At 39.4% G+C, this 24,948-nt stretch overlaps 1 protein-coding gene across 6 annotated transcripts in view; it reads left to right on the forward strand.

The window, feature by feature from the left end:
- Nucleotides 1-24,948, forward strand: part of NSD3 (nuclear receptor binding SET domain protein 3) — a 117,296-nt gene that overhangs the window by 86,187 nt on the left and 6,161 nt on the right. For 2 of the 6 annotated variants that reach the window (XM_045460155.1, XM_045460199.1), the window contains 10 exons: nucleotides 684-857; nucleotides 4,935-5,081; nucleotides 8,381-8,564; nucleotides 12,724-12,926; nucleotides 13,668-13,780; nucleotides 14,374-14,643; nucleotides 20,110-20,226; nucleotides 22,430-22,571; nucleotides 23,614-23,720; nucleotides 24,482-24,686. In XM_045460155.1, coding sequence (XP_045316111.1) covers nucleotides 684-857; nucleotides 4,935-5,081; nucleotides 8,381-8,564; nucleotides 12,724-12,926; nucleotides 13,668-13,780; nucleotides 14,374-14,643; nucleotides 20,110-20,226; nucleotides 22,430-22,571; nucleotides 23,614-23,720; nucleotides 24,482-24,686 — 1,662 coding nt within the window. The remainder of the gene's footprint in view (nucleotides 1-683; nucleotides 858-4,934; nucleotides 5,082-8,380; nucleotides 8,565-12,723; nucleotides 12,927-13,667; nucleotides 13,781-14,373; nucleotides 14,644-20,109; nucleotides 20,227-22,429; nucleotides 22,572-23,613; nucleotides 23,721-24,481; nucleotides 24,687-24,948) is intronic. The other 4 variants (XM_045460173.1, XM_045460164.1, XM_045460179.1 and 1 more) reach the window with 4 other exon arrangements.

Raw genomic sequence — 24,948 nt, forward strand, 5'->3', positions numbered from 1 at the left:
AGCCATGAGCGGGGGAGGGGCAGAGAGAGAGAGAGAGAGAGAGAGAGAGAGAGAGAGAGAGACACAGAATCTGAAGTAGGCTCCAGGCTCCCAGCTGTCAGCACAGACCCCGATGCGGGACTTGAACTCATGAGCCATGAGATCATGATCTGAGCCAAAGTTGGATGCTTAACCGACTAGCCACCCAGGTGTCCCGGGTTTTGTTTTTGTTTTTTGTTTTTTTGGTTTTCAAGTACAGTAGCAAATAATGCAAATAATAAGCACATTATTATAAAAAATATATCAGGTATTGTCTTTCTGTGTATATATAGATATATACAGCTTTCTGTAGATATAACAGCTCAGCCACGATAGATAGCATGATAGAGATTAGGTTCTAATTGAAATTATGAAAATTCTGTATGTTCAAAATTACCCTTGAAAATTTCTTTAACAGGTGACATTAAGACCACCATCTTTCCAGCAGTGGAGCAGACAAGTTTTTCTTTGAGTGATCTCTCAGTGGGCACTGCATTTAGGATCCTGCATAAGGAATGACAGAGCCAAACTCGTGAAAAAAAATATTATCTTACTATAACAGCATCACATGGGACCCAAAAGAGTCCAACTCCAAAAAACTCATTTTATATCCAGCTGATACCTAATTATGTAGATTTTTTTTTTTTTAACTTATCTTTAAACAGGTCGCATGATGAGATGTTTGAGATGTCCAGTAGCCTATCACTCTGGAGATGCTTGCATTGCTGCCGGAAGCATATTTGTATCCTCCTACATTCTCATCTGTAGTAATCATTCCAAACGGAGCAGCAGTTCATCCTCTGCCATAAATGTAGGCTTTTGTTTCGTTTGTGCTAGAGGTGAGTGTCAATCCTTTCTCTCCATTTCTTTGAGTTCATTGGCATATTTCCCCACTGAAATGGAGATTCAGTAATACCCCTGAGACATTAACACTTTCAGTAGTCCCTTTTATAACATTAAACATTCCAATTGTTAGAATATTAATTCTTCTATAAATTAAGCTAAAATCTAAATTTTTTAAATAACTTAAAATTACAGATAAGTTCTTAGTGTTCCTGTATGGCGTATCAAAAGATTAATCTATTCCCTTCTGCAAACAATTCTTCTATTGGAAGTAGACTCTTCCCATGTCATATTCTTTAATCCAGAGCTTTCAACTGATTGAGATTTCACTTGGAAGGAGAGATGAGCACATTTAGTTTTTAATTGTTTATGTTGTATTTTATCATGTTTTGGTCTGGCATTGAGGAAGGCCTGATGGGATACAGCCAAGGCAACATATGTGGTGGTGGTAGCTAAGAGCCAGCAATGCAAGCTTTCTTACTTGCCAGCTGTTGGTATTTAAGTATGCCAAGAGCTTGATCAAGTAAAAACAATATTGTGGCCCTGAGGGGGTCAGTGAAGTGGAGTTCATGATAAATATAAAATAGAATTTGTTTAGTTGAATATAGTACAGAGCATTCAGCATTACAGAGTATCTCAGCTGTATTATAATAAAACAATTTTCAGTGTTTAGTAAACATTTTAGAAATTAACTAATATCCCCAAATACAGTTTGTTTTTTCAAATATAAGTGCTAACTTTTCTGAACTTTGAAAGGACTCTGGTATATTGGGCCAATTAGATTATGTTTACTGTGCTGAAGATGAAGTGTTTGGTTTGGTTTTGGTGTTACGTGGTTTCATTTTGGTTTTTGCTTTAGGATAATAATTCTTTTAATTTGGTGAAAGCACTGTAAAATATTTTTAAATAGAATTTAGGTAGTGTGACAGATCTTGAGTTGTTTTGGTTTTGTGTCTCTCTTAAAAAAAAAAAATAGCCAGAGGAGGTGGGCAGTAAAAGGTTAAATGAATGGCTGTCCTCCTGGTGGCAGCCCATTGTATGTAGGCTTTCAGTTCAGTTTGCCCCAGTGTGTGCTAAATCCCTGGGGCTGTTTGCCCTTACTGGGGAAGCCTTGTGTCTTTATTTAGGGGAGCAATTACAGCTGTATCCTGCTCTGAAACCTGGCTGGTGCCTGGAGGAGGAAGTCTGCAATGTTTTGTGCCACATAGTTAACAAGTGGCAGAAAGGATTCAAATAGTCAAAAGAAATAAAAAGTCACCATTGGTGTCTTTTCCATCTCCCCATCCCTAAGAAAGTAATGGTAGTATGGAAATACTGAATTATCAGTTGAATGGCTAGCTTTAGAGGCTTTAAACAGATGAGTGTCAGTGATAGCATGAAGTCTCTGTCACTTTGTAAATATTTTATTCTACCTTGCTAGGCACTTACTATTACTCACGTTTACAGGGGTGTGTGTGTGTGAGTGTGTATAACTGAGCCAACATTTTAAGTATCAAGTTTATAACTCTCATGCCGGCTTACTTTGGAGTACATTCTGAATCAGTTACCGTCAGTATATTAACCAATACTTTCTTTTGCTCTATTTCATTCAATAATTGGGAAACCTTTAAAACAGGTATTTTCAATGTAAGATAGGTAGAAAATGGCCATTGTCAAGGAACCTAGCTTTATAGGGATTCTACCCATTTTAAGTTTAACTTCAGATGCCTTGATTAAAAAAAAGCTTGAGATAATGGAAATACTGGATCTGTATTTGTATCTTATCAATTTGACAGTTATTCTGAAAGATATACTATATTTATATGCCTGTATAATCAAGATTATTTAATTCCCAAATATTTGAACTAAGAAACTGTGCAGTAAACAAACTTTCATTTTCCTTTTTAGCATTTTACAGAAACTTACTCAAAATAGATCAGATGGGTGGGAGGGAGGGGAGGGTGGGTGATGGGTATTGAGGAGGGCACCTTTTGGGATGAGCACTGGGTGTTGTATGGAAACCAATTTGACAATAAATTTCATATATTGGAAAAAAAAAATAGATGAGATGTTGGGATTTGAGAAGGCTGAAGTCAAAAGTTTTCACAAGTAAATGATATGAGTTCTTTCATCAGTATTTATAGAGGTCTCCTTTTTAAAAAAAAAAAATGTTTTTAGTGCTTATTTAGAGAGAGAGAAAGCTCGCATGGGCAAGAACAGGAGAACAGGAGAAGGGCAGAGACAGAATCCCAAGCAAGGCTCCGCACCATCAGTGGAGAGCCTTATGTGGAGCTTGAACTCAGAAACCTCAAGGTCATGACCTGAGGCCAAATCTGGAGTTAGTATAACCATATAACCCACTGAGCCACCCAGGCGCCCCAGGTCTCCTTGTTTAAAGAGGCCTAAATGTAATAAATTCACACATAAAAGGTTTTAATTGTGTTTGTTTTGGTATTAGAAAGCTTTGTTTTGCTTTTGTTTCTTGCCTTATACAGAGTTTTTCCCTCCTCATGAAGGATTTTTCTCTTAGTTCATGATTATTGGTTGTTTAAAATAATTCAGCTAATTCTTAAGGACTGAAATATCTAGAAATATTTTTAGAAATGTTTCAAGGTGTAGAGGAACATTGCTCCTTCCCTCCCCTCATGGCACCATAGGAAATGTTCAGTCCTAGCATTTCCTTTCATCTGGGGGGGGGGTATAAAATAAAAGTTACTTAACGTTCTATGCCTTTCTTTGTGATGGTAATTTATAATGGAGAAGGTAGACTAGGGTTTTCTTTTCATTTTAATAATAATAGCAATTTTTTTTTTTTTGCATCTGTAAATCAAACTCTACCAGATACCATCTGAATGGTCACAGTTGCCCTAAGAAGTTATTTCCCCATTTTATGTAGATGAGAACACTGAAGCCCAGATTCCATAATTTACCTGAAGGTCATAGAAATTGTTAAATAGAGGGACTTGCATTTGTACCTGATCTGTCTCATTTCAAAGCCCATGATTTTTATACTACCCTGCTTCTCTCTATTAAACCTATGAAATTCATTTGACATTATATAACTTTTATTAGAAGATTTTTATACTATTGCCAATTAGCAGTTTTAAGTTCCATTCTGTCCCCCAGATCAGAGGTAGGTCTTGACTCTTTCTCAATGTAGTAGGTAGCACCAAATGAAGATAACACCCATGGCAAAAATAAATGGTAACCCTTTTAAAAACAAAACTCTTGACTCTTCTCAAAATGATCTCTATAAAACGGCTGTCATGATCCTTATTGCAAAGTCCTCAGATCATTATAAACTGTCTAGTAACCAAACAGAGCAATGTTTCCTGGTCTCACACTCACCTAGGTTAAGAGTGGCCTATAGTGAACTCAACAAGGGGAAGAGGATAGGAGGGTGTCACAGGTGGGTTAGAGGAGATCTGTTTCCTTCCAAATAGGATAACTGGGTTAGTAGATCAAAAGAACTATCTTATAAACCCTTAGGTTGGTAATTACTTTATGTCATGGCAGGGGGAAAAAATGTAAATGGTTTGCATTACCTTAGTGAAGTTCAACAAGTCCTGGCTCCTTTAAAATCATGTTATCATACTGATAGAGAACAGCTTCATTATCTGGCAGAAAAAGGACTAGAGAAGAAGAGAGACTCAATTCTGCCTTTCAGTGTTACTTGATACATTGAAGGTAGATCAGTGTTTCTACTATGTTATGTAAATAACTCTTACTTGCTATTAAGTGATATGTCATTTTGTTCTTTGGATTGTCATCACAGAATTTCTAAATATTAAGGAGTGTAGCTTTGTGTATCATAGCAGGTTTTAAGTGTGACATCAACTGCAGTTTACATCTTCAAATTAATTTGTGGTTTTCTTCTGGGTGTGTAGGTTTTTACGGGATAAGAAACCAAGTAGCTCAAACTCCCTTTAATAACTCTGGCAAGCCTTTTCTGTCAGTTTTTTCTTTTTCTTCATATTCTCATTTTCCCCCCAACTTTTAGCACAGCTACATTATAGGTGTTGGTTTATTTTTTACCCTCATGGAATCATGGGTAGTTTCATTGCAGCTCATCTCTTTCTGTTTGTTTCGTATAGGGCTGATAGTTCAGGACCATTCAGACCCCATGTTCAGTTCATATGCCTATAAGTCCCACTACCTACTGAATGAATCAAATCGTGCAGAGTTGATGAAATTACCTATGATTCCTTCTTCGTCAGCTTCCAAAAAGAAATGTGAGAAAGGTAATAATCAAAATAGTTTATCTCTTGCTTTTTATTTTTGCATTTCCTTTTTTTTTTCTCTTTAAATGAAGGGGGGAAATGTATGCCTGTCAAGCACTATCTGTTGCTTTTGGTAAATTCTACCTTGGTGGTTGTGACTGTGTCTTCATATGGCTGCAACATTATTAAAAAGGGCTTAAAATAATTCCATTATTGCAAATTCTTACTTCTCGTTGAATAAATTCTCACACATTCCATCTATCTGTGGGTTATTAAAATTGAAAGACTGAGTAGGATTTTGCTTAATATAGAAAGATTCTAAGGGCTCTTTCTCTTCTGCCTGATGGAGAACTACCATTCATGTTAGAATAGAATGGACGTGATATAAATTATCATGAACTTTCAACTAAAAAACCAGGATAGGTTATTAAAAAAGGGAAGCCAAGATATTGGTACTTAAAATTTTGATTTTAGGCTACATTTTGTCCTTTTGTTTCTTAAATGTTTTTGTTAAGATACTATGAAAACTAGTTGCCCTTCTCTTAGGAGACTTTGGTGGGCAGTTGGGGTAGTTTATCCCAAATACTGGATATTGAAAGGCAGTCCAGCTCAACTGAAGAATTACTTATGGATAATTTATCCACAGAGAATCAAGAACTAAATGTATATTTATATTCTCCCTAATAATTTAATCTATAAAAGCAAATCTTATATTTAACTTTACATAGCCTGCTTGTAAAAAAGGAAAAAGTAGTTTAACTGTACTATATTATTTTGGGAGGTCTTATCCCAGAGGGTAAAATGAATAACCTTGAAGGTAAAGGCCTTTCCTGTATACATTCCCATTATGATTGGGGAGCCAAGTTCAGAATCTTTAAAGGAAATTTGATTCATACCTAAAATACTAGGTATATTTGAAATAGGGTTTTTTTTTTCCCCATTCTTTATGTTGCCTGCTTGATGATGTATCTTTGCTCTTTGTCAGACATCTGAAGTGGCAACCCAAGACTAAAAAATATGTAATTAAGCAGGTTGATTAGAACCTATGGAAAAGTAGGTTGGAGAGAGTATTGGCTTGCTCGTTTTGTTTGTTTGTTTTTACACTGAAGTCAGAGTATGTCACCTTACTGGTGATACCATCTACTTCTGAAACAAACATGGACGTAGGTCTGGCTAACTCCATAATGCAATAAAATTACCCGAGGCATTCATTTTAGGAAATGCCTTATTTCCTACAGGCGCTTTTATAAAATTAGATTAATTCAATTGTTTCTTACTTTGTTTTTGGTACTCAGTATTGACCTTGACATGAATTGAAATTATTTTGAGCCCTCTGTTTGCTTAGCTTGAACCACATCTTCTTCTTGCATCCTAAAGCAGTTTTCTTGCATAGCACCAAGGTGGATTGTTCATATTTTCATTTTTCTTGTGTATTTTTTGTCAAAAAATCGTGATGATTTTCATTGACGATTCTGGATCTGTATTTCCTCTGAAATAACACTTTAAATTGAGGACTATTCCATAATGTTAAAAATGGCCAGCCTGACTTTTCCACATCAGCTCTAATGATCACATGTCCCCTAAAGCTGTTTGCAAAGTCTGCTCTCCCTATTGGTAATTCCTTTCTGATGGAGAAATCAGTTATCTCATTTTTATTTTAAACTTACCGAACCCCCTACCTAGGCTAAGAGCACTCAGGCAGCTAATCTGTAGGTTGGAGAATTGGAGCAATTAATCCACATTGAGATCTGCAGACAAAGGAAAAAATCTTAATGACTGAAGTAAAAGCTTTTAAGCAGAGGAAATATAGTAATTTATTTCATCACTGATTGTATATAGATTTTCTTTTTGTTTTTATGTTAATCAGTTAGAAGTTTGAAAGTCTACAGGAAGAAAAGATTTTCTGGAAAATTGATAGCAAACCCTCAAAAGGTTAGAGCGTGTGATTTCATAAAGTTGTGTAGAGGGCTCTTAACCTTTTGCTTATGAGATATTAAACCTCAGTACAATCAGGTTATGGGCCTGATTTTCCAACACAATTTTTTTTTTTTTTTTTTGCAGTAAATGTCTTTATTATATTTCATCTTCAGTGGTTAACATCCTTCTCTGTCACTTGTTGAAATACCTTTTAGAAATACCTAATCTCCCCCCAAATCTCTTTTATATTTTTGCATTAAAAAATATCCTTTTGTTTTGTTTGCTGTACTTGTCTTGGTCTTAATCCAGAGATCATTTTGTGTATTTCAAAGGAGAGGATTTTGCCAGGGAACCTGGAGAGGGATCTCCTTGTGTGTGGTACTTATTCCACAGTGACATTTACTTAGTTTTATGCTATAAAGCAGTGGTTCTCAATGTGAAGTCAGAAAAACTTATATAAACAATTTTTTAACTATGTTTAATATTTCAGAAAATCTAACAGAATCACACATTTGCACAAAATAAGGCTGCATTCATTTCTTTCTATTTGGCTATGATTTGAACAACTTAATGTGATAGTTTTGTTATTGGGATCAGAAGCTCTGATTGCCAGTTACATATTTCTTTGGTTAATAAAAACAGGAGAAATTGTTACCTTTTAACAGGGGTTTTGATTCTGTTTTTTTGGTTTAGGATTGGTTTTTTTGTTTGTTTGTTTCGGGGGTTTATTGGTTGATAAAATGTTTGGAAACATGGGTCCCTGAAGAAGAGAAAGGAGATCCTTGGCGATGAAAAAGTTGCAAACCACTGCTGTATAGCCTGTTTTTGACTTTCTTTATTTTTGCTGGAAAGTTAAATGATAATGTAATCACCAATTTGAGAAAGTTCAATCCTTTGTTTTTTTGCATTTTTTTATGGAAAGAAAAAACTACTGGTCAACCTATTGGTTATTTTCATTCTTGCTAATTTTATTATAAAGGGATTTAGGTAACTATGGCACTGGATTAAAATACAAGATGACCATTGCATGCTTTCTTAACTCTCAAGGAGAAAAGAAAGTAAGTTGCTACATATTTCTTTGAAAATCTGCTCTCAAATCTACTCAAAGATTCCATGCATCTGTTAAGAGTTTTAGCTGCATGCTAAGCGGATGCCTCAATTGCCCACATTACTGTAAAGACTACAGTAATGGTCTTCATACCACTCAAAAGTTTTGAGTTTCTGGCCCCTGAAGCCCTGAAAAGGGACTGAAGTAGCTAAATCTGTTAATTTGTTTTCTATTTTAATCCATCACTATAGAGCTGACTCAATCCCTTTATTTTCCCCCAATTTGAGTCAAATTTGATGCACTTAAAAGATAACTTTCTCTTTTCTCTTTCTTTTTCTCTTTCCTCTCTTCTTAGTTATTAAGACTGTTTATTTGTTTCAAGGTGGAAGATTGCTCTGCTGTGAATCGTGCCCGGCTTCCTTCCACCCAGAATGCCTGAGCATAGAAATGCCAGAAGGCTGCTGGAATTGTAATGACTGTAAAGCTGGCAAGAAACTACATTACAAGCAGATTGTTTGGGTCAAATTGGGAAATTACAGGCAAGTTTTTCCAGGACAAAAAGGAAGTATTCAATGATTGTTCAGACATAGGTTCATAATCTATATACAAACTGGCTAGGAGATAGGTAGAACAACACAGAGCTACTTCCTTAAAAAAAAGAAAGAGAAAAGAAATCTATTTTGATTTGGCTTTTAGAAGCCAATTTGGGAAGGTTGGGTTATTGTTGGATTTTTTTTTCTTTTAGATTGGTTCTTTGACTTGTTTTTCAGTTTTTCTTTTTTAAGAGGAGACACTAGGCTCCTCCCTTATTTTTGTAAAATGTTTATTCTTTTTGAGAGAGAGAGAGAGTGAGTGTGTGTGTGGGTGCGTGATCAAATGGGAGAGAGATAGAGAATCCCAAGCTGGCTACGTGCCCAGCACAGAGCCCGACCCAGGGCTCAATCTCACAAACTTCGAGATCATGACCTGAGTTCAATCAAGAGTTGGTTGCTTAATCAACTGAGCCGCCCAGGCAACCCTTGTTTTTAAGTTGAAAGTAATTTTACACTAATGAACTATGTACTACTAGATTTTGGAATAAAAGGTCTTATATAGATAGTGGAACATGTATTCTTTGTGTCCTAATTCATTTTTATTGATTTCTAATAAAATAAAAGAATTTATATCCTGGCCAAAATAGTTCTCTTTACCCCTAAATCTGGCCCATTTCAGTTTCTGCTAGAAGGTTTAAACTGAGTGCAAGAAGAGAGCTCTTTAGAATTTAAAGAGAGAAATTATTTCATGAAGAGCTTTTAGTTCTTAAGAGAATGAAGAAGTATGTGTGATTGCCATTATATTAATAAAACTTTCTCCTTTTAAGAAGCCTGTCTTGGGGTGCCTGGGTGACTCAGTCGGTTGAGCGACCGACTTCAGCTCAGGTGATGATCTCACGGTTTGTGAGTTTGAGCCCCGCGTCGGGCTCTGTGCTGACAGCTCAGAGCCTGGAGCCTGCTTTGGATTCTGTGTCTCCCTCTCTCTCTGCTCCTACCCTGCTCATTCTCTCTCTCTGTCTCAGAAATAAATAAACATAAAAAAAAAAAGAAGCCTGTCTTTGGGGCGCGTAGGTGGCTCAGTCGGTTGAGCATCTGACTCTTGATTCTGGCTCAGGTCATAGTCCCAGGGTCATGGAATGGAGCCCTGCCTCAGGCTCTGTGCTGACAGGCTCTGTGCTGAGCTCTGTGCCTCAGGCTCTGTGCTGACAGCTTGAGATTCTCTCTCTCTCTCTTCTTCTCTCCTCTCTCCACCCCTCCCCCTGCTCGAGCATGCACATGTGCTCTTTCTCCCCCTCTCAAAATAAATGAACTTAGAAAATAGAAGCCTGTCTTTAACAAGCCTTCATTGAATAGGAATAGTGATATATTTTTAAAAACTCTACATTCTACATTTTGAGACATATGTTTATCATTTACTGAGAAAATAGGTACTGTTCAAGAGGGCACAATAATGGTCCACTTTTCAGAATGCTAAGTAAAATATATTTCTGTAGGATTTCAAACATTGTAATTTTTTTTAGCAAGGGCTATGTCATTTTCTCTGAATTTTAAATATGCTGCTTGCTTACTTACCTATTTAACTTTGTGTGTGTGGGGGGGGTGCGGGTAGAGTGTGTGTATGTGCACACACTAGCAAGTAGGGTTGGGGCAAAGGGAGAGGGAGAATCTTAAGCAGCCTCCACACCTAGCGCAGAGCCTAACATGGGGCTCAATCTGACGGACAGCGAGATCATAACCTGAGCTGAAATCAAGAGTCAGACGCTTAACCAACTGAGCTACCCAGGAGCCCCTTACCTATTTAACTTTAAAATTTTATTTTAGCTGAGATATGAGGGGCCTTGAGATTGAGACGTGATCCCCCCCCCACCACACACACTATTTTTTTTAACATATGACAGAAACCCCCCCAAAAAAACTTGGCAGTTGAATACATAAGTAATTTTATACTATATGGCAACAAATACAAAGTTTCAGAAGGCAAATGTCAAACCAAGGGGAGGTATTTTTACTTCTACTTTAATAAGAAAAGACAAATACCTTACCTAGAACAGGGAGCAAAGAAGAGAAAGAGCCAGGTTGCCAAAGAAGAACAAATAGAAAATAAATATGTAAAAAATGCTGAGCCTTACTAAAAATAAGTATATGTTAAGGACAAAGAGGTTTTTTATTTCATTTTTGTTTTTGTTTTTTTCCAGTTAACAGATTGTCAAAGATTTAAGAGTAATAAGTTTTTGGCTAGGGAGGGCAAGGGAAAAGGAGTGCCCCCACAGGGCAGTCTTGCATCACATATTAAATTGTAACAGTGTCCACCTTTTGATTCAGCTCTTCTCTTTTAAGGAATTTATTTAAGGAAAAAAACTGGACAAACAGGAAAAAATGTATTTATAGGGGTATTCATTAAAGTATTATTTTTAATTGCAAAAATTTGAAATAACCAAAATGCTCAGTCAGTGAGGGATTTCTCAAATAAATTATAGTGTATCCATATCCGTAAAGGGGTAATGCTCATCTCCATAGTAACATGAGATGATATCCAGGGTGTATAGTTGAATTTAGACAGCATGTGAAAGAGCATATACATTATCTTTCCATGTGTTTATATAGTTAAAAAAAAATGTAGATCTAGATATGTTTTTCAGACCCAGAAAGAAAAACATCAGATGTTAATAGTATAAGGCATAAGATTTTAAAAGGGTGTCATTTATGGGGCGCCTGAGTGGCTCAGTTGGTTAAGCGTCTGACTTTGGCTCAGGTCATGATCATGCAGTTCGTGAGTTCAAGCCCTGTGCTGGCTCTGTGCTGACAGCTAGCTCAGAGCCTGGAACCTGTCTTCAGATTCTGTGTCTCCCTCTCTCTCTGTCCCTCCCCTGCTCGTGCGCTCTCTCTCTCGCTCTCTCGCTCTCTCTCTCTCTCTCTCTCTCAAAAATAAGTAAAACATAAAAATATTTTTAAAGGGAGTAATTTTAAGTTTTTCTGTTACACATTTCTGCATTGTTTTAACTTTTAAACACACACTGCTTTTTATAATTAAAAATCTGTATCATTCCAGGGTGGGCAGGAGTGCAAGTTTGACAATTAATAGATAAGACATTCCTGGATAAGAAATAGCTAAAACAGCGTAGGGGCACCTGGGTGGCTCAGTCAGTTAAGTGTCCCACCTTGGCTCAGGTCATGATCTCATGGTTCATGAGTCTGAGCCCCACATCAGGCTCACTGCTGTCAGCACAGAGCCCACTGCAGGTCCTGTCTTCCTCTCTCTCTGCCCCTCCCCAACTTGCACACAGACTGAAAAAAAATTTAAGTTTTTGTATATTTACTGTTCATACTGATTATTCTATATACTACCAAAACTTACCTCTTCAATTCTTGACTTGCCCAATTGTTAGAAACTGTCATATGTACCTCACAGATGATTTCCATTTAGTGATCGCTATGCTATTCAGCCATTGCCTGTTTTCATTCAGTTATGTTTTCATTCTGTTCCACATCCCACATTTGTTATGATGTAGGATGAATTAGATTCTGAAATACACACTGACATAAACCTAGTACATTTGACCAAAAACTATTTACTCTGGTTGATTAGAGGGAAGAAAATGTTCATTTGAGTGGAGTGGTCATTCTTCACTATAGCATCAGTTTATTCTCAAATGGTTCCCTTGACTACTAGAAATCAACTTTTATACCTTGAAAGACAATCTTACTACTAAGATTGTCAAATTTGGAGGAACACATAACTTTTCTAGGATTGAAATTGGTTTTGGAATAGTATTGGTAAATTCTAATTCTTAAGTTGGGTAATGAGTTGTTACTTTTAGTTGTTATGCTTTATAACTTATATGTTCATGATATTCCTTTGTATCATGTATTAATTTTTAAAGGAAAAAAAACTAGATGGGGAGTTTAGGGTCTAGTTGGTTTAGTCTGTGTTCACTATTTCATTAGTTCACTGATCAATATGTTTTTTTTATTAATTTTTTTAATGTTTATTTTTGAAAGAGAGCATGTGTAAGCAGGGGGGGACAGGATCCCAAGTGGGCTTTGCACTGACAGCAGAGAGCCCAATGTGAAAGTACAAAACCTTTTTTCTCCCTCATGCCAGCCATGTAAAGAATGGTATGATTTTTCAGTGTCTTGATTGATCTAAAATTGCTTTTGTTTTCAGATGGTGGCCAGCAGAGATCTGCAATCCCAGGTCTGTGCCACTGAACATCCAGGGCCTTAAGCATGACTTGGGGGACTTCCCTGTGTTCTTCTTTGGTTCTCATGACTACTATTGGGTACACCAGGGCAGAGTGTTCCCTTATGTTGAAGGAGACAAAAGTTTTGCTGAGGGACAGACTAGTATTAACAAGACCTTCAAAAAAGGTAAGTTGGATGATGTTTACAGTGGCTCAAAACCAAGACTCAGTGGTTGATTTCTCTGTGTCTCCTCACTTGCACTTGACATGTTCCTGGTATTAGAGAACTTTCACCAGGTGTTACAATCCAGCATCCAGAAGTATCCAATCACATTAGAGCACATCTTATCCAATCAGTTAGAAAAATACATTTCAGTATGGTAGACTCTGCCGTCTGTATGAAAAGAGTATCTTCAGTGATCTTTCTACAAACATAGAGATTATTTTGGAAATAGTCTTCTTAATCCAGTGAGGCACCTTTGCCACAGAAGAGTAGTAAAAGCTTCCCATGAAGCGCCTTATAAGTGTTTTTGCAACAAGTTTCCCGGAAGTTTGACTTTCTGGGTAAGAGTACAAGGAATTTAAATCTAGTACGAGATAAAAAGCTGGGTTTTTTTGGTTGGTTGGCTATTTTTTTGCTTTACTTGGAAGCCTCTGATTATTGAAGTAGGACCTCTTCTCTAAGGCAATGGCTTACGCAGAGCACAGTGTTCAGCTATAAACGAGTTATGTCCTATTTCAGTGTTATCCTATCCTGGTGGAAAATGGTTATTTCCAGAATAATTTTAAAAAGAACACCCCAGGCCAGATTCAGGGCATTGGGAAAGCAATGCAAAACTGCTCTCCTAACAGTCTTTGTTTTTTGTTTTTTTGTGTGTGGTTTTTTTTGTTGTTGTTATTTATATACTTTGTTTTGTCCTATTGGCAGCACTGGAAGAAGCTGCAAAACGTTTCCAGGAATTGAAAGCACAAAGAGAAAGCAAAGAAGCACTTGAGATTGAAAAAAACTCAAGAAAACCCCCTCCTTACAAACACATCAAAGTGAGTCGTTACCCATGAAACACTGGTATTTGACAGGCAAGAGGAAATGCATCGCCCTCTTAGTAATTAGAAGGCCCTTTTTGACTTATGAAGACTTTTACTGATTATCACCCAGTCTTCTGTAAAGCAAACTGAGAGCTTTTGTTGGAAGCATAAAATGGGAGCCATAGCCACTGTGCTGTGAGGAGGAGTCTTTGATAAGCCCTCTCACACCTACGAGCAGCATGTTCCCTGTGAAACCTTGTTCTTGCCCTACCAGGCTGTCCTGCAGCAAGTGAGAGGATAGGTATTTAGCTCCTTTACAAATTCTAGAAAGCCCACAGTTGCTTTTAGTTATAAATGCCCATTAATTTAGTAGAAGAAATACACATGATAAATAAGTGAGAATTCACATCAGATTTTGATATTTGTGTCCAGTATGAAGAGGCCATTTTATTCTTAGCTTGTTCTTAAGTTATTCAGGGGGAAATTGAAATCAAGATATATAAAGAACCTTTCTCAGAATCACACCACTATAGCAAAGCCAAGAATTTCATGGATGTGTGAGGTTCCTGTTCAGATTCCTCCCTCTCATTCGTGACTTGGTTTTCCAGGCTAACAAAGTAATAGGAAAGGTGCAGATCCATGTTGCAGATCTGTCAGAGATCCCCCGCTGTAACTGCAAGCCTGCTGATGAGAACCCGTGCGGCCTGGAGTCGGAGTGCCTAAACAGGATGCTGCAGTACGAGTGCCACCCGCAGGTGTGCCCGGCTGGAGAGCGGTGCCAGAACCAGTGCTTTACAAAGAGGCTGTACCCTGATGCAGAAATCATCAAAACAGAACGGAGAGGCTGGGGCCTCAGGACCAAAAGGAGCATTAAGAAGGTAGCCTGGGACAGAGGCCATGGGGGCGGTGGGACAGACGAGGGCTGTGCCTCTCAGAAGATGCTTCATCTCCTCCTAGGGGTGAAATACATAGGGATTTTTGGCAAAATTTTGAAACTTCCCAAGTTGAAAGTTTGGCACTTCTTGAGCAGAGCAGAAGTGGTAGGAAGAGGTAGTAATAAAATGCACATAAACTTTGGATGTCCTATGGGCAGTCATAAAAAGGAGAAGGGACATTGGTCATTTCCTTTTTTTTTTTTTTAAATCTGGTTTTAATTGACTGTCTTTATACATTTTTTTTTTTTTTACATTTATTTTTGAGAGACAAAGCACACGTTGGGGAGGGGCAGAGAGAGGGGAGGAAGACACAGAATCCGAAGCAGGCTCCAGGCTCTGAGCTGTCGGCACAGAACCCAACGTGGGGCTCAAACTCACAAACTGTGAGATCATGACCTGAGCCGAAGTCGGAGGCTTAACTGGCTGAGCCACCCAGGCGCCCCTCCTTTTTTATTTTATTTATTTTTTTTAAAGTTTATTTATTTTGAGAGAGAGAGAGAGAGAGCACAAGCAAGGGAGGGACAGAAAGAGAGAGAATCCCAGGAAGGTTCCATGCTCAGCATCAAGCCTGACACAGAGCTGGATCTCATAACCATGAGGTCACAACTTGAGCCAAGATCAAGAGCCGGACTGAGCCACCTAGGCGCCCCCATTGGTCATTTTCTTTTTTTTTCTTTTTTTTTTTTTTTTTGGGGGGGGGGGGACAGAGAGAGACAGAGCATGAACGGGGGAGGGGCAGAGAGAGAGGGAGACACAGAATCGGAAACAGGCTCCGGGCTCTGAGCCATCAGCCCAGAGCCCGACGCGGGGCTCGAACTCACGGACCGCGAGATTGTGACCTGGCTGAAGTCGGACGCTTAACCGACTGCGCCACCCAGGCACCCCGGTCATTTTCTATTTGAAATATTTTTGACCTGTTAAGCAAAAGAGATGTAAAAGGCTTAGTAAAGGCAAAAGAGTATGAAGGTCAGAACATACTGGGATGGAAACTAGCAAACCCAAGCTTTGCACCAATGTCACAATTCCTTGGCTGTGAGGATGTGGCCAAGTCACTAACCTCCTTGAGCCTCAGTTTCCTCCACTCTCAAGCGGATGTATCATAACCCTTGCCCTACACTCTTAAAAGGGTTGTTGCCAGTCTCAAATTAGAGTATATGTGCAAAAGCAACTGGCAAAGGTTGACATCTTTAACACTTATAAATTGTCTTCATTCTTGGGGCCCCTGGGTGGCTCATTCGGTTAAGTGTCTGACTCTTGATTTCAGCTCAGGACATGATCTTACGGTTTGGCTCGTGGGTTTGAGCCCTGAGTTGGGCTCCACACTGACAGTGCAGAACGTGTTTGGGATTCTTTCTGTCTCCTGCTCTCTCTCTGCCCCTTCCCCACTCGTGCACGCTTGCTTGCTTGCTCTGTCTCAAAATAAATAAACTTTAAAAAAATAAATAAATTATCTTACACTTTGAGGCACTTTTTCCAAGCGGTCTCTTTGAAGAAAAATTTTTATATGCAAATAACTCAAAGAAGAATGAAAATCACCAGCAAATCCTAGTGTTCATACAGTGGCTCTCAAACTTCAGAGATCCCAGGAATCTCCTGGGATCCTGGTTGAAAACAGTGTCCTACTGAACTATCTAGGGACAAGCCTGAATAGTGTGCGGTTTCAAATGAGGCCCCCTTTCGGCCCTCTCTTCCATCCCCCCCACCCCTCCACTCCCCGCCGCTTGCCCAGGGCAAGTAGCGAACTAGCAAGAGTGCAGAGACTCTCAGTGAGAGAAGGTGGACATAATGGGAATTAAAATTACTCTTGACATTTTTCTACCTGTAAAAAAAAGAAAAATCATCTTTGTGGTTAAAAAGTACTGTAGGAAAGAGAAACAATACAAAAAAGATAATAAAGAGTGAAGTTCTTTCATCCCTTCAATTCCTGGTCTCCTCACCAGAGATGACCATTGTTAATAGGTTGTCATGTAGCCTTTTATGTATACAAATACATAGTCCTATATCCTATGCTTATAGAATCTTTAAAAACAAATATACATATTATCCCACTTAATATATCATAAACATCCCTTTATGACAACCCATATAGATTTCTGCTCATTCTTTCTTTTTTTTGCTCATTCTTTTTTAACTAAACTCCCATTGTATTCTATAGTAAAATGTACCATAACTTATAACCTATCTTCTAATAAACTTTATATATATATAATTTATTTAATTCTGTAGTGAACATTCTTGATTTTCTGTCTTCATGCACCCATTTCTATAGATTAGATCACTTGAAGCGAAACTCATTCATTAAGCACATGTTTGTGAAGCTGCTTCTATGTGCCAGGTACTACTCTAGGCATTTGGAAAAACAGTAGTGAACAACATACCTTTGTGGGTCTGCTAGAGACAGGTAATAAACAGATATGTAATGCTAGGTACCACTAAAATGCTGCAAAGAAAAATAATACTGTCAAAAGGGATGGCTGGTGACAGGAATTGTTATTTTAAATTGCTTGGTTAAGGAGGGCTGAGGAGTGCCATTTGACCTGAACAATGAGGAAAAAAGCCATGCATTTCAGGCTGAAGAAAGAGCAAAGACAGGGGCCTTAGCATGCTCCAGGCACAGCAGGAGAGCTAGTGCATCTGGAGAAGAGTGAGGAGGAGAGGGGTGAGAGGCAGGAGATAGCAGAGAAGGTAGCCTGGGGCCAGATCTTATGGGAACTTAGAGACCACAGGAGGGAGACTTCTGGAAGTTGTTAGTGGGAAGTGACTTGATCTGACTGGATGTATTCATTTTCTATTGCTGCCTGACAATAATACTACAAACTTGGGAACTTATGATGTTACACACACTTTATTTTCTCACAGTTTCTAGGGGTCAGGAGTTGGGCAGTGCTTGGCTGGGTCCTCTGCTTAGGGTCTCACAAGGTTTCAGTCAAGGTGCTTCTAGGACTGGATTTCTCATTCTTGTGCCCCAACTAGAGAAGGATATACTTTCCTGCTTGCATGGCTATTGGCAGAATTCTGCTCTTTGCAGCTATAGGTCTGAGAGCTTCAGGTGGTTTTTGTTTGGGGTTGTTGTTCTTGTTGTTGTTTTGCTGCTATTAGCCTCTAGAGGCTGCCCACAATTCCTTGCCACATGGAGTTCCCCGACTTGGCTATTTGCTTCCTCACAGCCAACAAGGGAGAGACACTCCAGCAAGATGGATGCTAAAGTCTTGATGTAACAGACTCCCAGAATCACATACATTCTGTCATCTTTGCCGTATTCTATTGGTTAGAAGCAAGTCGCAGGTCCTACTCACTCAAGGAGAGAGAATCACACCACGGCATGAGCGCTGGGAGACAGGCATCTTGGGGGCTGCCTTAAGTATCCGTGTGCCACCCTTGTGTTTCCGAAAATTAACTCTGGCCGTAGTCTGTGGAATTTATGATCATGGGGAAGGGCTAACAAAAAGGAGACCATTGTTGTCCAGGAGAGAAATGATGGTGGCATATGGACTACCAGGGTTGTAGCTGAGCCAGAGAGAAGTGGGTACATTGCTGATATTTTGAAGGCGGAGCCAACAGGATTCACTGATCATTAAATATATGGATTGGATTGCTTGGCCAAAGGTCATTGACATTTAAAATGTCATTAGAATGCAAAATTTTTTTTTAAGTTGTTTTTTTTTTTTTTTAAATAATCTCTACACCCGACGTGAGACTTAAACTCATGACCCCAAAATCAAGAGTCACATGCTCTTCTGACTGAACCAGCTAGGTGCTCCTAGAATGCAAAATTTTTGGTGGTACTTTTAAGCCATGCATATCACGTACATAAATTTTGCCTATGACTTCAGGGGAGGTGTAGGGGCTATCCTGAAATTTATCCAGTTTAATATCATGTTAACGTCTTTTATTAATTTTTTTAATGTTTATTTATTTATTTTTGAGGGAGGGGAGGAGGGGCAGAGAGAGGGAGACAGAGGATCCCAAGCAGGCTCTACACTGAAAGCGAAGAGCCCGATGTGGGGTTTGAACTCATGAACCGTGAGAACATGCCCTGAGCTAAATAAAGTCAGACACTTAACCAACTGGGGCACCCAGGTGCTCCTAACATCTTTTAACAGTAGTTGCATTTATTTTAAAATGTATTCTAATTTATTAAATTGATATAATCGAGAAAAGAAAATACAGTCAGGATTATTCTGTCCAGTAGCACTTGAGGAATTGCTAATGTAAGACAATTGCTCTTTTACAAAATAGTTGGAAGTATATATTCCTGAAAAGCAAAATCATAAAGACTTAGTAGCAGCATGGAAAAGATTTTTGGTACATTGAGGGACAAAGGCCAAATATGGAATTTGATTGTACACAGCCAGCCCTCTTCCTTTCGCACATAACAGATCCTTGCAAATGTGGGCCAGAGCCAAACAAGGGACTTCTGTAACAAGGTGATTTCTTTCTTCAAAATTAAGAAAATATATATTAAATACTGAATTACAGCTTACCTTTTTGCCATAGTCTTTGAGGACAGATTTCTAGCTCTATTAAAGTTCTTGTTTTGTTATTTTTATTCATAATTTAATTCATAGTTAATGGGTATTTTTTGAGTTGTTTTTTGTTTTTTTAAAGGTTTTATATTTTTAAATAACCTCTACATCCAACATGAGGCTCAAACTCACAAAAAAAATAAAAGTATCACTACATTTTTGCCAATAAATTTGAAAATTTATATGAATGGATTCTTAGAAAAGCATAATCATCACCACTCCCACAAAAATAAATTTAAAAATATGAATAGTTCTATAAACTATTAAAGAAATTGAAACTATCATTAAAAACCTTCCAACAGGGGCGCCTGGGTGGCTCAGTCAGTTAAACATCCTGCTTCAGCTCAGTTCATGATCTCAGGGTTTGTAGGTTTGAGCCCTGTGTTGGGCTCTGTGCTGACAGCTCAGAGCCTGGAGCCTGATTTGGATTCTGTGTCTCCCTCTCTCTTGCTCTCTCTCTCAAAAATAAACATTAAAAAAAAAAAAAAAGACGTTCCAAAAAAGAAAACTTTAAGCTCAGATGGTTCCACTGGTCAATCTGCCAAACATCTAAAGTTAGAAATAATGTCAATTAGAATAGAATAGAATTGAATAGAAAGAAGGAACAAGACAGATGTGGTAAAAATATATGCAACAAAGATGATAAGGGATCATGTTTTGTTGCAAAGAGTTCACATATGGAGAAAATATATGCAACATATGAACAAAGGTGCCACCTGCATGCCAATGAATGACAACCACCATTTGTCTCTAGGGTTAAAGTTGTACTTCCAGCAGTCTTTCTGGTTAATTCTCTTGGATTACATTACACATACAGTGTTAAAGAATGCTTTCAAATATAACACACTGGTTTTACACTTACGTGTTACGTGCTTCTCTACAGGGTGAATTTGTAAATGAATATGTCGGTGAATTAATTGATGAAGAAGAGTGCAGATTGCGAATCAAGCGAGCCCACGAGAACAGTGTAACTAATTTTTATATGTTAACTGTTACCAAGGTAAAATTGCTTTTTTTTGTAAGAAAAAAGGATTCTTGGTTTTTGTTTCATGGTCTTAGGTTGAACTCCATTTCCTCTAACTTGATTTTTTTTTCCAGGAGAGTTAGAATGGTTTGAAGTAGCCAGTGTGCTACCAGCCACAGTGTGCTTCTTAACACCACGGTGCACCGTGGCTGGTTAGTGAAGCTTTGCATGTGGCATGTGAGGTGGCCCTGTGAGTGGAGAGACAGCCAGGACAGGGCAGACATGGTCACGGAAGAACCTGGCCCTCAGTTTCTCCATTACTGATGGAGACCATCAGCTCTGCCATGCTGAGTTCTAAAGCACCATTAAAGTTCTGATTTAGCAAAAATTCTAACTCTGAATTGTTCTGTATACTGAAACTTCATGTCTGAGTTAGGACAAATGAATGAAGCCATAAGCAGGATGACAGGAAAACTGCTAGTTTAATCCATGAGATTGTAAGCCACCTTTGCTGTGCGTTCTGTCTGTATCTCACCTCACTTTTGCAGCAGCCCTCTGCCATGCAGGGGACAAGAAACTGAGGTCCAGCCATGACAAGTGATCTGTTGAGTGCAAAGACTAGTACCCATCTTTCTGGTGTTCCAGGCTATCCCTGAAACTGAGGGAATACCATTAAAAGTAAGAACTAGAAATCACTTAAAAGCTTATTCTCTTGGTGCCTGGGTGGCTCAGTCGGTTGAGCGTCTGACTTCAGCTCAGGTCATGATCTCGTTGTTGGAGCCCCGCATCGGGCTCTGTGCTGACAGCTCAGAGCCTGGAGCCTGCTTCAGATTCTGTGTCTCCCTAATCTCTCTGCCCCTCCCCACTCGCACTCTCTCTGTCTCTCTCTCAAAAATAAATAAATATTTTTTTTTAATTTTTTTTTTTAACGTTTATTTATTTTTGAGACAGAGAGAGACAGAGCATGAACGGGGGAGGGGCAGAGAGAGAGGGAGACACAGAATCGGAAGCAGGCTCCAGGCTCCGAGCCATCAGCCCAGAGCCCGACGCGGGGCTCGAACTCATGGACCGCGAGATCGTGACCTGAGCTGAAGTCGGATGCTTAACCGACTGAGCCACCCAGGTGCCCCAAAAATAAATAAATATTTAAAAAATTAAAAAAAAAAAAAACTTACTCTAGGAGCACCTGGGTGACTCAGTCGGTTAAGCGTCCGACTTTTGGTTTCAGTTCAGGTCATGATCCCACGGTTCATGAGTTCAAGCCCCATGTCAGGCTCTGCACAGACAGTGCAAAGCCTGCTTGGGATTCTCTCCCTCCCTCCAGCATTCACACTGTCTCTCTCAAAATAAATAAACTTTAAAAACAAAAAAGCTTATTTTAGCTGATATGTCATTGTTTAACAGTTTTACAACTTTCATGATTGTAACTTTCATAAACATAAAATACCAATTATTTCTAATTACTGAGTAAGCCCTTCACATCCTCCCCTCACTGGCAGGGACCCTCCAGCCATCTTGACAATGCTGGGGAGGCCCCGTCCTCCAGAGCTTATCCAGATTATCAGAGTTTGAATTCAGGGGCCAGATTGTTGAGCTTTTGACTGTATTCTGAACATCAGTGTAAGTGAAACAGAAGGAACAGATGACTACTAAAGAGTATATCCCACACGACAGCCCTTCCATTGATCAAATCCGAAAGTCTTCATTCAGAGACCAAGTCTTTCATTTTTCCTCCTTCCCTCTCCTTGGCCTACACTCTTCTCCATTTGCCCCCATGGTCATTTCGCTGCTTGAGCAAAGCAGGAAAGGAGGGCTGATAGCAGAAAACCATAGCTTCCACCCCACGCGGCTCACCGATCTCTGTGCTCTGGCATCGCAGAATGCCCTTCCTCAGCCTGTGGCCAACTCATCTTCCACATAGCATTATTCTGTGGTCTATGTCTAGAAACAAACTGGAAGGAAGGAAGGAAGGAAGGAAGGAAGGAAGGAAGGAAGGAAGGAAGGAAAGAAAAGCTAAATTCTACTTTATCTTAAATGCTTTGACTTGAAGGTCATCAAATAAAGTCAAGAACTTAGTCAACGGCTCAGAGAGCACATGATGTCAGATTTGTCAGCCGTCAGACATCGGCTGGTAGCAAAAAGCTGCTCCCTGCGGCTCTTGACCAAGTTGGCTATTTCTGAGAGAGACTTGTACTTAGCTTTATGTTAAAGGCACCTTTCATTTCTTTTCTTTCTGAAGGACCGTATAATTGATGCTGGCCCCAAAGGAAATTATTCTCGCTTTATGAACCACAGTTGTAATCCAAACTGTGAAACACAAAAGTGGACAGTGAATGGAGATGTTCGAGTTGGACTTTTTGCTCTTTGTGATATTCCTGCAGGTAAAAACCCAGCTTGCTCCCCATGCCCTCCTCCCTGGGCAGGACATCCCTCAAGGTTTGAGGCTTAAGGATTTATTCAAATAAGATAGAATTCTATTTAGAATTATTATCTGCCGTTAAGAAGTGAAAATCTGTGTCCTGCAAAAGGGAGTTTAAGCAAGCAGAGAGGATGTCACAGAATTCTCTGGGTCCTTGACCCTAATGAATTACTTCTCCAAGTTCTTGCTGTCTGTGCGATATAACCAGATGCTTAAGCTTTTGTTTTCTTTTTTAAAGTATTAACATACTGTGTTAACTTCAACTGGTGTCTGGGCTTGTTTGGTTGGGGGCGGGGGGGCAGGGGTGTTTGTTTTTTAGTTGGAAGATTGTCTGTTTCAGGGTAGACATAAAAAGCTGAAGCCAGCTGCTGCTTCCATTTTTCCTTACCCATCTAGCATCTTAACAGCAGAACTTAGTTTCTTCTCTGCTGGGTTTGTAGGAAAATGGGTAAGAAGAGAAGAACTATAGCTAGAAGAGATTAAAGGCATTCCCGACGTTGTGGCCTCTTCAAGACCAGCTAAGAGAAAGCTTGGACCTCCCAGCTCAAATCCCTGGGTCTTTGGTGTAAATAGTAAATCTGCGTGGTGAATTCTTTTCTGATCATAATCTAAAGCATTAATCACCAGAGATGGTATGGTCGCCAAGATGCCATGGTCCTATTATTCATTCAGAAATTGGTATAAATTAGCTTTAGGAAAGCAACTAAACCAGAACCCATTTGTCTTGAGCACAGATTTTAGATTCTTAGTCTCTGTTACATGGATCTTGACCACTTCAATGAAAAGGATATGACGACTTCTGTAGACTATTTTTGCTGTCATCACTGGTGGATGGGGATGTTTTCCTCTATTGTTTTTCCCCATCACTGTCTTCTGTGTGGAACACGGGTGAGGGAAAAGCCTTCATGTCAGAATTATGTCTCTCTTTCATTGTGAGTGTGTGTCCGTGGCAGGATTTCTCTTCCCCATGATTTGAGTATGAATAATTATTTCTCTTGTTTTAGGGATGGAGTTAACATTTAATTATAACCTGGATTGTCTGGGCAACGGCAGAACGGAGTGCCACTGTGGAGCAGAGAACTGCAGCGGCTTTCTTGGAGTGCGGCCGAAGGTCAGTCGTGAGGGAAGCAAGCACCCCAAGCCAGCGGGAAATCAGGAGTGGGGCTGCTCAAGAAGTGTATGACCATCTCAGGAAAATGCTGGCAAATGGGTACCTGGATTAGTTCGAGGGACAGTCGTTGTGGTAACCAGAGTTTAGACTCTCTAACTTTCTAACGAAGCATATCTTAGTAAGATCTGTCAGGTTCTGAAAATGTGTCTGTATTTCTGATTGTTTTTGAAGTTACCAGTATCCTTTTCAAAACTTTTTTTTAAAATTCACATTCTACTTAAAACCACTGAGTGAGGCGCTTTAAAAGGTTTTGTGTTCTGGGGCGCCTGGGTGGCACAGTCGGTTAAGTGTCCGACTTCCACTCAGGTGATGATCTCGTGGTTTGTGAGTTCGAGCCCCGCATCAGCTGTCAGCTCAGAACCCACTTCAGATCCTCTGTCCCCCTCTCTGTCTGCCCCTCCTCTGCTCGCTCACTGTCTCAAAAATAAACACTAAAAAAAAAATGGTGCGTTCTATGGTATGCGAATTATGTCTCCGTATCCTTGCAATTTAAAAAACAAAGCACCTTATTCAAAAGTAGTGAAAATGAAGCCATATTTTCATGTTTATACTGTTATGGGATAAGTCCTCCCAGTGGTTTTTAGGTCATTGAACAACCAAATTTAAAAGAGCTTAAATGAATGTGGGGTTGTGGGAGTTCCTGTTCTGTGTGAAGTTTCACGCACCGTGTTCAGTACAACTGTGATCCTTCTCCCTGCCAGCCAACATGTGCGTCAACAACTGAAGAAAAGGCCAAAAATGCTAAATTAAAGCAGAAGAGGCGAAAAATCAAAGCAGAACCAAAGCAGATGCATGAAGATTACTGTTTTCAGTGTGGAGATGGTGGAGAGCTGGTCATGTGTGACAAAAAAGACTGTCCCAAAGCATACCACCTCTTATGCCTTAACCTGACTCAGCCACCGTATGGTAAGCTAAACTCTTGAGACCCTGTCTCTGACGTGCATGTAATAGGTACTTCACTGTCCTTCGTGGAGCCGTGGAATGGATGAGGCTGACTACAACAGCCAACAGTAGCAGACGTAAAGTAATGCTCACGAAAAATGTATCCCTGCAAATAGGGAGTGGGTGCGGGCCAGCAGAGACTGGTCTCTGTGTCCCTATTGCCCTGGGTGAGCAGTTGGCTCCTGTGGCGTTGAGTTTCGGGCAGCAGCACGCCTCCGGGCTCACC

Source organism: Leopardus geoffroyi, chromosome B1 (assembly GCF_018350155.1).
Source record: "Leopardus geoffroyi isolate Oge1 chromosome B1, O.geoffroyi_Oge1_pat1.0, whole genome shotgun sequence".
NCBI classification, from domain to species: domain Eukaryota; kingdom Metazoa; phylum Chordata; class Mammalia; order Carnivora; family Felidae; genus Leopardus; species Leopardus geoffroyi.